The sequence below is a fragment of the Vigna unguiculata genome, chromosome 3, assembly GCF_037176805.1.
Source record: "Vigna unguiculata cultivar grain cowpea cultivar isolate G323 ecotype 2 chromosome 3, ASM3717680v1, whole genome shotgun sequence".
Classification (NCBI taxonomy): domain Eukaryota; kingdom Viridiplantae; phylum Streptophyta; class Magnoliopsida; order Fabales; family Fabaceae; genus Vigna; species Vigna unguiculata.
The window spans coordinates 28,133,447-28,147,220 of record NC_140794.1 but is presented as its reverse complement, the minus strand read 5'-3'; the positions used below and the strand labels follow the sequence as shown (position 1 = coordinate 28,147,220).

At 31.6% G+C, this 13,774-nt stretch overlaps 1 protein-coding gene across 4 annotated transcripts; it reads left to right on the top strand.

Moving 5' to 3' along the window:
* The first annotated feature begins 3,731 nt into the window (after positions 1-3,731).
* On the top strand, positions 3,732-10,056 carry CPN60ALPHA2 (TCP-1/cpn60 chaperonin family protein). Of its 4 annotated transcripts, none has more exons than XM_085670238.1 (9): positions 3,732-3,933; positions 4,011-4,173; positions 4,939-5,060; positions 5,162-5,369; positions 5,459-5,604; positions 5,988-6,294; positions 7,374-7,624; positions 8,495-8,695; positions 9,404-10,056. In XM_085670238.1, exons 1-9 carry the CDS (start codon positions 3,853-3,855, stop codon positions 9,470-9,472), a joined length of 1,548 nt encoding a protein of 515 aa, XP_085526364.1. In that variant the 5' UTR covers positions 3,732-3,852; the 3' UTR covers positions 9,473-10,056. The 4 variants fall into 4 exon arrangements, with proteins under 4 accessions (XP_085526364.1, XP_027916394.1, XP_027916396.1 ...); XM_028060593.2 differs by having other exon boundaries at positions 3,737-3,933; positions 9,364-10,056; XM_028060595.2 differs by lacking the exon at positions 4,939-5,060 and having other exon boundaries at positions 3,740-3,933; positions 9,364-10,056.
* The last annotated feature ends 3,718 nt before the right edge of the window (positions 10,057-13,774 follow it).

Sequence of the window (13,774 nt, the reverse complement as noted above, 5' to 3'; positions counted from 1 at the left end):
ATGGTGATAAAAAAATATTCATGACAATTACACTAAATTTTTATATTGTAGTAAATAAAAGTTATTTATACAATTATAGTGAAAAAATTACAGTATGATTGATAATGAGTTAGAAAATAAAAAATAATTAGATAAAATATATTGAAATAATATTTTATATAATGAAAATAAAAAATAAATAAAAATATTAAAAAATTAACAAATGTTTACAACAAATTTAAGAGACTATTGAAAGAAATCGCACAAAGAAAAACAAATGTAAAATTAAGGGTATGATAAGTTGAAAAATATCTTAGAGATCTAAGAAAACTTTTTAAATATCAACATATATACTCAATGGTTGAGAAATAACAAAAATTATTTTAGTGAAACAAAAAAGTTATTCAAATGAAACAAAAACTAATAATAATAAGTAAATAATTTTTTTTTATATTACCTAGTAAACGAAAGGTTTGTGCTATTAAATACTTACATTGAGAGTATTAAACATTCTCATGTGAAATGAAAATATACATAAATAAAAATATTAAAAAATAATAGAAATATTCAAATATGAGACCTAAAAAAATTTTAATTGACATACATTTTTTTAACATAATTACGTAAAAGTTATGATAAGATGAAAAATATAATTGAGATGCGAATGAGTTTTATGACAAACCAAATAATTAGAAGAAATAAATAATATATATGGTTACTTAATTAATTGTGAATATTTTAATAATTTAAACGGGGACGAGTATTATGGCGGGGATATGTACATCCTCATACCCATCCTCATACCCAATTGAAAAAGTCGAGAATTTTCCATACTCATACCCATACTCATACCCATACTCATACCCAGTCAATACGGGGATTTTCCGTCAAAACGGAGACGAGTTCGGGTAATACCCACGGAGATGGGTTTATTTGTCATCTCTAGTTGTGATTTAAGCAAAATGATTAGTCTTAAGTAGTTATTATTGCTTAATTAGTTATAAAATTGTGGCTTAAGTAGGGTATATGTTTCATTAACATATCGGTCTAAAGCGTAATACGGTTAATAATAACTTATATGATTTTAGTTTCTAGGATCTTACTAAATTGACCTTAACTTTCTCTATTGAAAATAAATCCAAAATAATCTTAATTTTAGACCGTATTTGAATTAAACTTAACCTTCTAAATTGAAGATAACTCTCTATAATTTTGACTTTTAGAAAAAAAAAAAACTGTTGAAATATTTGTATATTTAGTGTGAGACATCCACACACATTAGTTACATAACAAATGTGACGCAATATTAATGCGTGAGTCGAAAATAATTTCTAACTTTTCAAAATAAAGGTTGTTTATTTAATGTAAACCGAATTTAAAGAATTAAAATTAACTATATAAAACTTCAGTGAAATTAGAACTAGAAAAAATATTTAACTTAAGTAAAATTAAAAAAAAAAGACTTACTTTATAAAACACAAATAAATAAATAAAAAATTAAAAAAGGTAAAATTCAATGTGAATACATAATGAAAATAAATAGTGTAAATTCAACCGCCATAATCTGAAATAGAAGAAATTAAACCTTACCATCCAAGACCTTGCTCTGTGTAGTTAGAGATGGCAAATAAACCCATCATCGTGGGTATTATTCGAATCCGTTCCCGTTTTGACGGGGAATCCTCGCATTGACTGGGTATGGGGTATGGGTATGGGGAATCCCCGACTTTTTCAATTGGGTATGGGGTTGGGTATGAGGATGTACATATCCCCGCCATATTACCCGTCCTCGTTTAAATTATTAAAATATTTCTAATTAATTAAATAACCATATATATATATATATTATTTTTTATTTATTTTAATTATTTGGTTTGTCATAAAACTCATTCACATCTTAATTATATTTTTCATCTTATCATAACCTTTATGTAATTATGTTAAAAATATGTATGTTAATTAAAAATTTTTATGTCTCACATTTGAATATTTCTATTATTTTTTAATATTTTTATTTAATGTATATTTTTCTTTCACATTAAAATGTTTAATACTCTCAATTTAAGTATTTAATAGCTCAAACATTTCGATTACTATGTAATATAAAAAAAAAATCATTTACTTATTATTCTTATTATTAGTTTTTGTTTCATTTGAATAATTTTTTTATTTCACTAAAAAAAGTTTTGTTATTTTTCAACCACTCAGTATATATGTTGATATTTGAAAAGTTTTCTTAGATTTCTAAGATATTTTTCAACTTATCATACCCTTAATTATACATTTGTTTTCCTTTGTGCGATTTCTTTCAAAAGTCTCTCAAATTGTTTGTAAACATTTGTTAATTTTTGAATATTTTTATTTCTTGTTTATTTTCATTATGTAGAATACTGTTTCGAAATATTTTATCTAATTATTTTTTATTTTTTAACTCATTATCAATCATACTGTAACTTTTTCACTATAATTGTATAAATAACTTTTATTTACTACAATATAAAAATTTAATGTAATTGTCATTAATATTTTTTTATCACCATCCAACATAATTGAAGTTCAAAAGATATAAGATCTATGTTAAATTTTATTATTATGATTATTATTTGTTCTTTGTATATTATTTTGATTAAGTAATGTATTATAACTTTTATTTGTGTATAAGAAAGAGATTCATTAGAATTTAAAAGATTGAAGTAAACAAACATTTAAAATATATTTTAATTTGAATATTTGTTTTCTTTTTATATTTTCTTAAAAATATTTTTAAATTTTATCAACTAGGTCTCATTAATCTTTGCGAATTTAATAAATGTATTGGTTCTCATGAAATTTTATTTGGTATTACAATATAAAATGTAAAACATTATAATTTATTTTAAACTTTTATTATGATTGTTATTTGTTTCTTTTTGATCCAATGATGTATTATAACTTTTATTAGTGTATAAAAAAAAGATTCATTAGAATTTAAAAGATTGAAGTAAACAAACATTTAAAATATATTTTAATTTGAATATTTGTTTTTCGTTTATATTTTTTTAAAAATATTTTTAAATATTATCAACTAGGTTTCATTAATGTTTGTAAATTTAATAAATGTGTTGGTTCTCATAAAATTTTATTTGGTATTATAATCTAAAATGTAAACAATTATAATTTATTTTAAAATTTTATTATGATTATTATTTGTTCTTCGTATCATTTTGATAAAATGATGTATTATAACTTTTATTAGTGTACAAAGAAGAGATTTATTAAAATTTAAAAGATTGAAGTAAACAAATATTTAAAATATATTTTAATTTGAATATTTATTTTTCTTTTGTATTTTTTAAAAAATATTTTTAAATTTTATCAATTATGTTCATAATATTTGCAAATTTAATAATTGTTTTAGTTCTCATGAAATTTTATTTTGTATTATAATCTAAAATGTAAACAATTATAATTTATTTTAAAATATTTGATATTGAAGAAACAACCATCATTCTAATATTTGATAATATTATGTTTCATTTATCATAATTTTTTTATTATTTTATAAAAATTAATATTGAAGTAGTAAGAAAATGGGTATGGGTATGGGTACGAGATTATACCCGTTACCTGGTGGGAATGGGAATATGTCAAAAGTTAATACCCGTTGGGTTTAGATATGAGGACCGTTGGATTTGGGTATAGATATGGAGATAAGGATGAATATTTTTTACAAATGAATATAGGATAGCGAGACTCGTGCCGTTCCCGTTGACATGCCTATGTGTAGCAAATACATTTTCGAAACTTCTCTCATAATCTTTGAATTCAGAAAAAGAAAACCTCGTTGAAGAGGTGAGATTCCACTCTTCAATTCAAACTGTGTGGGTCTCCGAGATGAGTAGCTATATACATTCTCACGTCTTTCTCTCCTCACATTTCTTCCCTCCCAATGGAAACCCTTCTTCTTCGTTCCCAGTAAGTATATTTACTCTGCTATGCTATGCTCACTTTCATCTATTTTTACGTATTTTTCTGACTCTATGCTGGTGCAGCCTTTTCGTTGGAACCAAATAGCATTTGGGGTTCGTAAAGCCTCGCGCTTTGTGGTGAGGGCAGGCCCTAAGAAGATATTATTCGGTAAGGAGTGCAGAGAGGCCATGCAAGCCGGGATTGATAAACTCGCCGATGCTGTTTCTCTTACCGTTGGACCCAAAGGTATTGACTGCAGTTACCAATTGGGTCGGTTACATGACTGTTATTGCGTTTTTAATTTGTTGCACTGCTTAATTACTATCTTATTTAGCTACTTTTCTGCCTGAACAATAGCCGATACCTAGAATCTATGCTGGCAACTGCTTAGGGATGTTTGGTTAAGCATTTGTGAATCTGGTTTTTAATGAAGTTGATTTTTGTTAGAATTGATTTTAAGTGAAGAGATTTATGTTTGGATGATTTTGTTTTGGAATCAAGTTAGTAGTAGAACTAGGTATACATTTTTTATCCAACGCAAGACCTACCCATAATCTACTTTAGACCCAAGAAATTAATTTCCCAACTAGGGACTTCAATGTTTGAACTGATTTTCGCTTATCCAAAATTATGTTCAAATACGGGTTAATGTAATTTTACGTTTGTTCGTTCATATGTTTGGTTCAAAATCGATTAAGGTGAAAAAACTTTAAATGATTTTTGCGTCGGATAAACAAATTTGTACTGAGTTTACTACTGCTTCTAAATTCAGAATACAGAATCCAAACATAAATTACATCAGTTTGCAACGTGAATTCAAGCAAGCACTAACTGCATGATTTCTTTTGATCGGTTTTTGTTTGATTATAAGTTGTTTCGTAAACATAATAAGTTAATATGGGGAAACACTAACAAGGCTCACAATTACTTTTAATTATCTTTTAGCTGAAAATTTCTTGCTTCCAGTGATCGTTGACTGTTCTTGCTTATCTTTCATTCCTAAACATGTAGGACGAAATGTTATTCTTTCTGAATCTGGAAACCTTAAAGTGATTAATGATGGCGTTACAATTGCTCGATCCATTGAGCTTTCAGATGCAATTGAGAATGCAGGTGCCATCCTAATTCAAGAGGTTGATCATGGTTGCTAGGATTTTGCCACATGTTAAATGGATAAAATTTGAATTGAAAGTAACCAGAGATGTATTTATGTTTTTAGTTTTCCTGCTTGTAGGTTGCAAGTAGAATGAACGAGTTGGCTGGTGATGGTACTAGCACTGCAATTATTTTGGCTCGTGCCATGATTAAATCTGGACTATTAGCAGTTTCTTTTGGAGCTAATCCTATTTCTTTGAAGAAGGGGATGGACAAGACTGTAAAGGAGTTGGTCAAGTTATTGAAGGAGAGAAGTGTTCCTGTTGAAGGGAGGGAGCATATTAAAGGTCTTTGCTTCTGCTTGTTTGAGTTCTGACAAATTAAGGGTTATCTTCACACGAAAATATTGAAGATATTTCTTACTTCTCTTTTTCAGCTGTAGCATCAATTTCTGCCGGAAATGATGAGTATGTTGGCAACTTGATTGCTGATGCTATGGGGAAGATTGGTCCGGATGGGGTGATCTCTATTGAGTCCTCCTCAACATCTGAAACCTCTGTGATAATTGAAGAAGGGATGAAGGTATGGACAGTGTTGAAATTGTGGGGTTTTAGGCGTAGAGGAAGGAGATTAAGAGAAAAACAACTTCGAATAAATAATATATTTACTGTAATGTCTTACAACATCATAATATGTTCTTAAAGCCTAGAACACTAATTTTTCTCCTAACTAATTAGGGAAGCAAATCAGAGATAGTGAAATATGGCAATCAATCTTCAGAGATAATGGGAAAAAGGGAAACCAATATTAAAGGATAGTCTAATATACTCTAAAAATAAGATATTTTTACATATTCTAACAAATAATATTACACAATAACCAGTGTCAGTTCTTCTTTCTGCTCGGATCTGCACAATCCTTTTGTTTCTACCCTAATACAGTTGTTGTTTGTCCTTTCTGTACAGATTGATAAGGGTTACATGTCTCCTCACTTCATTACAAACCAGGAGAAGTCCATTGTAGAGTTTGATTGGGCTAAAGTTTTGGTAACTGATCAAAAGATTTCGAGTGTCAAAGAAATAGTCCCATTGCTAGAGAAGGCAATGCAGTTGAGTGCTCCACTCTTAATTATTGCTGAGGATATCACAAGGCAAGTGCTGGAAACATTAGTAGTGAACAAAATGCAAGGATTACTACGAGTTGCAGTTGTAAAATGTCCAGGATTTGCAGGTGGAAAGAAAGCTTTGTTACAAGATATTGCACTTATGACTGGTGAGTTCCTACAGGCTTTGATAAGCTTGGTTGATATGCTTGCCAACTTCCTCTATGTTAGGGTCATGCTTCCTATTTTTTAGTTTTTCTCTTGAAAAGCCTATGCAATTTGTGTTAGTGTTAAATGATTTGAAAAGGAGAGGAATAATCTCATTATTTTGTTGGGATAATCTCAATATACAAGGTTTCTATTTATACAACCATGACAATAAATTCCTTCCTAGAATCATGGGATTCAATCCCTTCAATTATGGATTTCAATCTTCCCTATGCTAATTATACTAATTGCCAATAATAGGGAATAAATAAGGGAACATAATATTTTTATAATATTTACAACACTTCCCTTCAAGTTGATGAATGGGTATCTATCATTCTCAGCATGTTGGTAAGATCTTGAAATTGTTTTGTAGGTTGTCCCTTAGTAAGAACATCTGCCAACTGACTTCTTGATGGTACATATGTTGTCTTGACAAGCCCGCTATCTAACTTCATAATGAAGTTTCAGTCCATCCCTACATGCTTCGTTCAATCATGCTGGGTAGGATTATGAGTAATGCTCATAGCATATTTGTTATCAAAAAGCAGTTTCATAAGAGTTCTCTATTGTATCTTGAGATCATTAAAAATGGTCCTTATCCTCATCAATTCACATATAACTTGGGCCATAAATCTATATTCAACTTCTGCACTTGACCTTTGTGACAATTCTTGCCTCTCCATGTCGCCAAATTTCCTCACAATACCAACTTTTAAGGTAAAGTTTGTATCCATTTGTGTACTATAATTTGGTTTTATCTTTAGCCAATGCGAGATCTCCAACACATTATTATTCTTAAAGACTTGAGTTACTTATATTTTGGGAGATGATGTTATATTTTGGAGTACTGTTTTGTGTGTCGCATGTGACTATCTGTACAAGGCTACTTTGATATTTTGTTTTTTTATGTTTTTCTTCTGTATACCCAGGGTGTATTTTTTTTGTTCCCATATCTTAAAAGAGTTTCCTGTCCAGCCTCATTTAATCAACAACACTTTTCCTGCTCTGGTTGTTTGATCGCATGTTATTAACACCACAGGTGCTGATTTTCTTTCTGGAGACTTGGGTCTCACACTTGATGGTGCAACATCAGACCAGCTTGGTACTGCACTGAAAGTGACAATAACCAGTAATGCGACAACTATCATTGCTGATCCTAGTACTAAGGCTGAAGTTCAGGCCAGAATTTCACAGATAAAGAAAGATCTTAGTGAAACAGATAATGCAAACTTGTCAAGAAAGCTCTCAGAGAGAATTGCGAAACTGTTGGGTGGTGTAGCTGTTATAAAGGTACTTAATTCAATAAACTTATCATGGCTATCTGTATTCTGCTCGCCCCTGTTCTTTACTTTGGTAATGTTTCTTTAGTTCTCTTTCTCTATCTTATTTTATGTATTATTGGATTTTATCGAGTCATTGCATTATTCACCTTGAATTTCAACTTACTTTGTGCTTGTAACTTGAAAAATAGAACAATGTCAGTTTGTCACCTATTACTATTAGCCTTCTTGATATGTTTTCTTCAGAAGAGGGATCCTATATAATTTTTTACTTATACGTCATTCATGTTATATTTATCTTAACTAGTATATAATCTATTTAATACTTGTCTTCTCTGCAACTAAGTTTTTTTTTTCAACTTCACTATATTTATTTTTTCCAAGTCAAATAAAATATTGCAATAATATTTATATTATTTCAATTCAATTAACCAAGAACTCTCATATCACAAAGAGTCATAACTTTCGCAATACTTTTGTTTAAGGGCGAGCCTTGACACATCAATAAAGTCTGTGACTTGTTACTTGGAACATATTTATCTTCGAAACCGACTCTGTATTGTTGGGATGCAACTTTTATATTTGATGGCAACTTCACTTAATGCCAATTGTTTTTAAATGAAATTTAACAATTAGCTTGGATCCTATAATAGACATATTATCGCGTAGTCCTTGTACATGTTAAGCATGTATGAGACCAAGTAGGCCATTCTGTTAATTACATGGGTTCTACTTCATATGTTTTTCATACACAATTCTAGATTGCAATTTGTTGCACAAAAAGAAGCAGCTGTCACCTAAATTTTGCCAACAATATTTTACATTGGCATTTTTTTCATTTTCAAGTGTTCATTACATAATGCAATAGCCAAATGTGTAGGTAGGTGCACATACTGAGCTTGAACTTGAAGATAGAAAACTGAGAATTGAGGATGCAAAGAATGCAACATTTGCTGCCATAAGTGAGGGCATTGTTCCTGGAGGTGGTGCCACATATGTCCACCTGTTGGACATGATACCAACAATAAGGAACTCTATGAAAGATCTAGATGAGCAAATTGGTGCTGATATCGTAGCAAAGGTATGGTTACCTTTATTTACTCAACCAGTTCTCTATCTTATCGTCCTATATTTCTCTTTATTGACTTTACTTTGTAGTGAATGCTCCATCTATGATTATTTTCATGTAAAATGTTTCTTACCAGTAAAAAGAGGTCAACTTCAACTTAGTTGACTTATCAGATTTTCATCTTTTGAAATCCGGGAGATTTGTGAGCTTTATTTTCTTAAATTCTTGTTTGGACTGTAATTGAAGAAAAGCTTTTCACTTAAACAATTGCACCTCATTATTTTGGGAGGAACGTCCACTTTTCTGAAAAAAGGCACTAGCTAGACAGTGTATATTAGCATTTCCACCATAGTTTCTGACATTTTGGCTACACTTTCTCAGATGAGTCTTAGCTACTTCAAGGAACATGCTCTTGAATTATACGTAGCATATTGATTTGGAAGGTTAACGTAACATAAAAAGCAAATATTTAACTCTTGAGCAGGGTACTAATTATATTATATTTATAGGTCTCAACTGCTAAAAATATGTAGTTGTAATGTTTTTACACATTATAACTGCCCAACCCATACGTCCTATTCCAGCACATACATAAAACATGTTGTTTTCTTTTTTACTATTTGGCTTTTCAAAAACAGGCAACATCCTTAGGCTTTAATGTATGTGGTTACACATTGCAGGCACTTATTGAACCTGCAAAATCAATTGCAACTAATGCAGGAATTGATGGAGACATTGTTGTCCAAAAGACTAGAACACATGATTGGAGAACCGGATATAATGCGATGACGGGCATGTATGAAGATCTTTTGAACGCTGGAGTAGCAGATCCTAGTCGTGTTGCAAGATGCGCTCTTCAAAGTGCAGTTTCTGTTGCTGGTGTGGTTCTAACTACTCAAGCTATATTGGTGGATAAAATAAAGAAACCCAAACCAGCAGTGCCCTATATCCCTGGCATAACTCCCTAAAACGGAGTAAACAATTACAATTTTGCAGACAGAGTTAAGTCTTTTCCATACCATTGGTGGAGTCCAAGCTTGTGAATGCCCCTTGTGTTGGTTAATACTCCAGCTGCAGTAAGAATAATGCTTTCAAGAATAGGAAAATCAGATATTGCTTGAGTCATGACTTGATGAATGAACCCCATGTATGATGAAGCAATTGGAACAATTGTACAACTGGTGAAGTTCAAGTACATTTCACAAGGAATTGATTAGAGTTCAGTTAGGTTTTTTTCTCCATTTACCTATTAGTTTTTGGTGACACCATACTTGATACTAGAAAACCGGTGATACGATTTTATCAAGATATTGTAACACCATAATTGATGAGACAAACATAAATCAAATGAGTTTCAATTTTAGTTGTCAAAATCGCACAAAATTTATTTGGACAAATCTTGATGTGTTAGTAAATTATATTTTCAATTTTATTGGAGGAGTAGGTAGGTACACCCACCAATAGATCAGACATTGAAGCTTTCCGTAATGCGTGGACTCACGATTTTGTTGTTTAGTTACCAGAATGTCAATGCAAAGTTTCGAACTCACTCATATGAAGAAGCTTTTTCAAGTTTTCGCTTTTTTTGGTGTGTGTTTATGGTTTTGCTGCTTTGTAGAAGTTGACATGTCTCTTTCTTGTTCCCGTAATTGATATTTTGGACTTATTTACGTCACTGTTTTCAGTAAAGGCTTTTATGATTTGGTTTATGATTGATTTGGAGTGATTTGAAGAAAAAGTGATGCGATTTAGTTTAATGAAAAGATACTGTATTTAAGTAGAAAGGTGTTTGATATATGTGATTTATTTGATTGAATTAATGAAAGTTGATAGAATGTCTCTTTAAATATATTTTTTTAAAATATGAGCACTTTTGTTATAAAAATTTAGTTGAGAAAATGAAAATAAATCATTTTTTATAATATTAATCATTTAAAAATATAGGTTATTTGTTTTCAATTTATATTTATAAAAAGTTAAAGGAAATTCAATGAATAAAGTTATTTTTAAAAATTAAATACTAAGTGTAGGAGTAAATTAGTAATTTACAAAATAATTTTCATAAAATCAACTACTTTCTCGTCTCCATCTGTCTTTCAAAACCTTACCTACACATCATTATCACCTAAACGAAATACACACAATCTTCACAAATTATCTCAAATCAATCCTACAAATATTAAATCACTCTTACCAAACAAAACATAAAATGAAAAAAATAAGCTTAAAAGTAATTTGTGAATAAGTTAATTTGCAAAAAATGCTATCATATAATTATACTTCAAAATTTTTATTTTTAAGTTATACATGAGTTAATTTTACGTTATAGAAAAGACAAATTATTTCTTTTATATTTTTTTCTCCTCCTTCCTATACTTCATAAACAAAGTAGAAAATGATTCGATCCTTAACTCAAACACAGTTGACTTTACGGTAAAGGACTTAAATTCAAATGACTTTTATTGCATACAAAATTAGCTTTGATGGCTTTCACTATACAATTAAAGTATAATTACAACTTTATGGAATTAATTGCTTTAATTAACAAAACACTATATTTTGGAAATAACTGGATTCTTCTAGTACCCGTTTTTCTTTTACGTTAACACATGCTTTACTTTTCCAAACCTAACTTATTATTCAATCTTCTATTTGACCAAATTTGTCTTAACCAAACTAAAACACTACTCCATCATACTGACTTACTTGTATTTTTTTTTTTGTTGAAATTTGGTATTTTCTTAATTTTAAAATAGTGACAATCTATATATGACAAAAGCCTTTTGTTTCAACATTCAACAACTTCTGTTAACTGCACTTCTAATTTTAGCCAAATTATTACTTAGCCATGATAGTGAATATATTAGAATATTGTGTTCCTTGCTTATGATTGATCAACTACTACCCTTTCGTTGTGTTAGTAACTACTAGTAAGTACTCCTTTGAATTATTAAAAATAAGTTAGGATAATGGTTTTGTTAAGTAGTGTCCTAAAGAATTCAAAATAAGTAGATTTTTTTTATTAGAATTTATATTAAAATGCATTGGAAATCAATTGGATATTTGGTTATTATCAATTTTCATTGAAAGCATTCTATTTTGCATTCCTTAATAGGATATATGGTTAACATTCAAACATTCCTAATGAATACAATAAGCGATGGATATAAAAAATGGATAAATAAAGATTAATGCAAATATGAAAAGCTTTAACATGTTATATGTATTTTAAAATTCATATTACATTTTTTTTAATGAAAATACGAATACTTTAATAGTTGTAGTTAATATAATATCAATCTAAAAGGTATACTTATAATTTAATATGGCTAAGTTATTTTTATTTATATTTACTTAAATGACATATTTTACAAAAGTTATTTTATCATTTTTGGACAAAATGTAACATGTTGCAAGCAAATATGTACATTTAGCAATTTGTTTTGGTGCTAATTCCTCTAGTGTATTCATCTTGATTAAATTCAGATCACAATTGACAACATTCTTTGTTTTGTCTTTAATATTAGGAAGTGTTCCAATCAAGTCATTATATACATTATTTTTTATGCATTACATATATATAATGTCTCACTTTTAACTTACGCCAATGCGAAAATAAATTTTAATTTAGCTCTTCTTCCATATGTAAGTCATATTTGTCTTCTTTGTTTTTCCAAAAATCACATTAACATCTTTTACTTTTTTAATAAATCTCAATACTAGTTAATGGAATGAGACAAATGTTCTTGGTAATCATTAACCTTGTGTGTGGATGAAGCATTTCAAAAATTCTTAGAAATTGAAATGCTTTGTATTTGAATTGCTTGTAATTAAATTCCATTTATTTTTTAAATTACTTGTTTGGATAAGGAAATTAAAATACCTGACATTTCAATTTTTTGTTTGGAAAAAAAATTGAATTTATTGTGAGATAAAATTTAATTTTAACAATATTTATTTTACGCTTAATTATGTTTTGAGTTCATGATAAATTTGGAAACCTCGACAACCCAGATGGGTCGGGCAGACCCAACTACGTAACCGGATTGGTTAGACCCGACGACCCACCCGAGCTGGACCGACTGGGAATCCCAAACAGGCTGGGTGGCCCGATGATCTAGAGGCTTGACAGCCCATACTGCACGATCCTGTAGTCAAGTTTGTCAATATGGCCTGGTCCAACACGTCTAGGTCATTGGCCCAATGCTCCAGACGGGTTCGACGACCCGAACGGGCCCGACGATCAAGATGGGCCCGACGACCTGAACGGGCCCGAAGACATGGACAGGCCCGACGAGTTGGACGAGCCTGAAAATCCGGACGGGGCCAAATACCTGGATGGATTCGACGACCCGGACGGGCCCGTACACCCAGACGGGCCCGAAGACCTGGACGGGTCCGAACGACTTGGACACGTCCGACGACCCGGACATGCCCGATGACCTAAACGGGCCCGACAACTCGTATGGGCCCATTCAAACCGTCAAGTCTGTCCAGGTCGTCGGGAACGTTCGGATAGTCTTGCCGGTATGAGTCGTCAGGCCCGTTTGGATCGTCAGGATCATTCGGGTCATCGGGCCCGTCCGGGTCATCGTTCCCGTCCGGGTCGTCGAACCCATCCAGGTCGTTGGGTTTGTCCTGGTCGTCGGGCCTATCCGAGTTATCGGGCCCGTTCGGGTCGTCGGGCTCGTTCCAATCGTCGAGCCTGTTCTCGTTGTCCTGCACTTCCAGGTCGTCGGGCTCGTCCGGGTTGTCGGGCCCAATGATTTGGAAGGGCTAGTTTGGGTCGTTAGGCTCGTTTGGGTCGTTGGGTCCATCCAAGTCGTCAGGCTCATCCGGGTTGTCTGGCCCGTCTAGGTCAGGCCTGTCCGGGTCATCGGGCCCGTCTGGATCGTCGGGCTCGTTTGGGTCGTCAGACCTGTCTGGGTCATCGGGCCCCTTTAGGTCGTCAGCCCGTCCGGTTCGTCGGGCATGTCTGGGTCGTCGGGCCCATTCGGGTTGTCGGGCCTGTCCGGGTCGTTGGGTACGTCCGAGTCGTCATGCCCGTCCGAATCGTCTAGAATCTGAGGTTGAGTGAGAAGAATTTCAAAT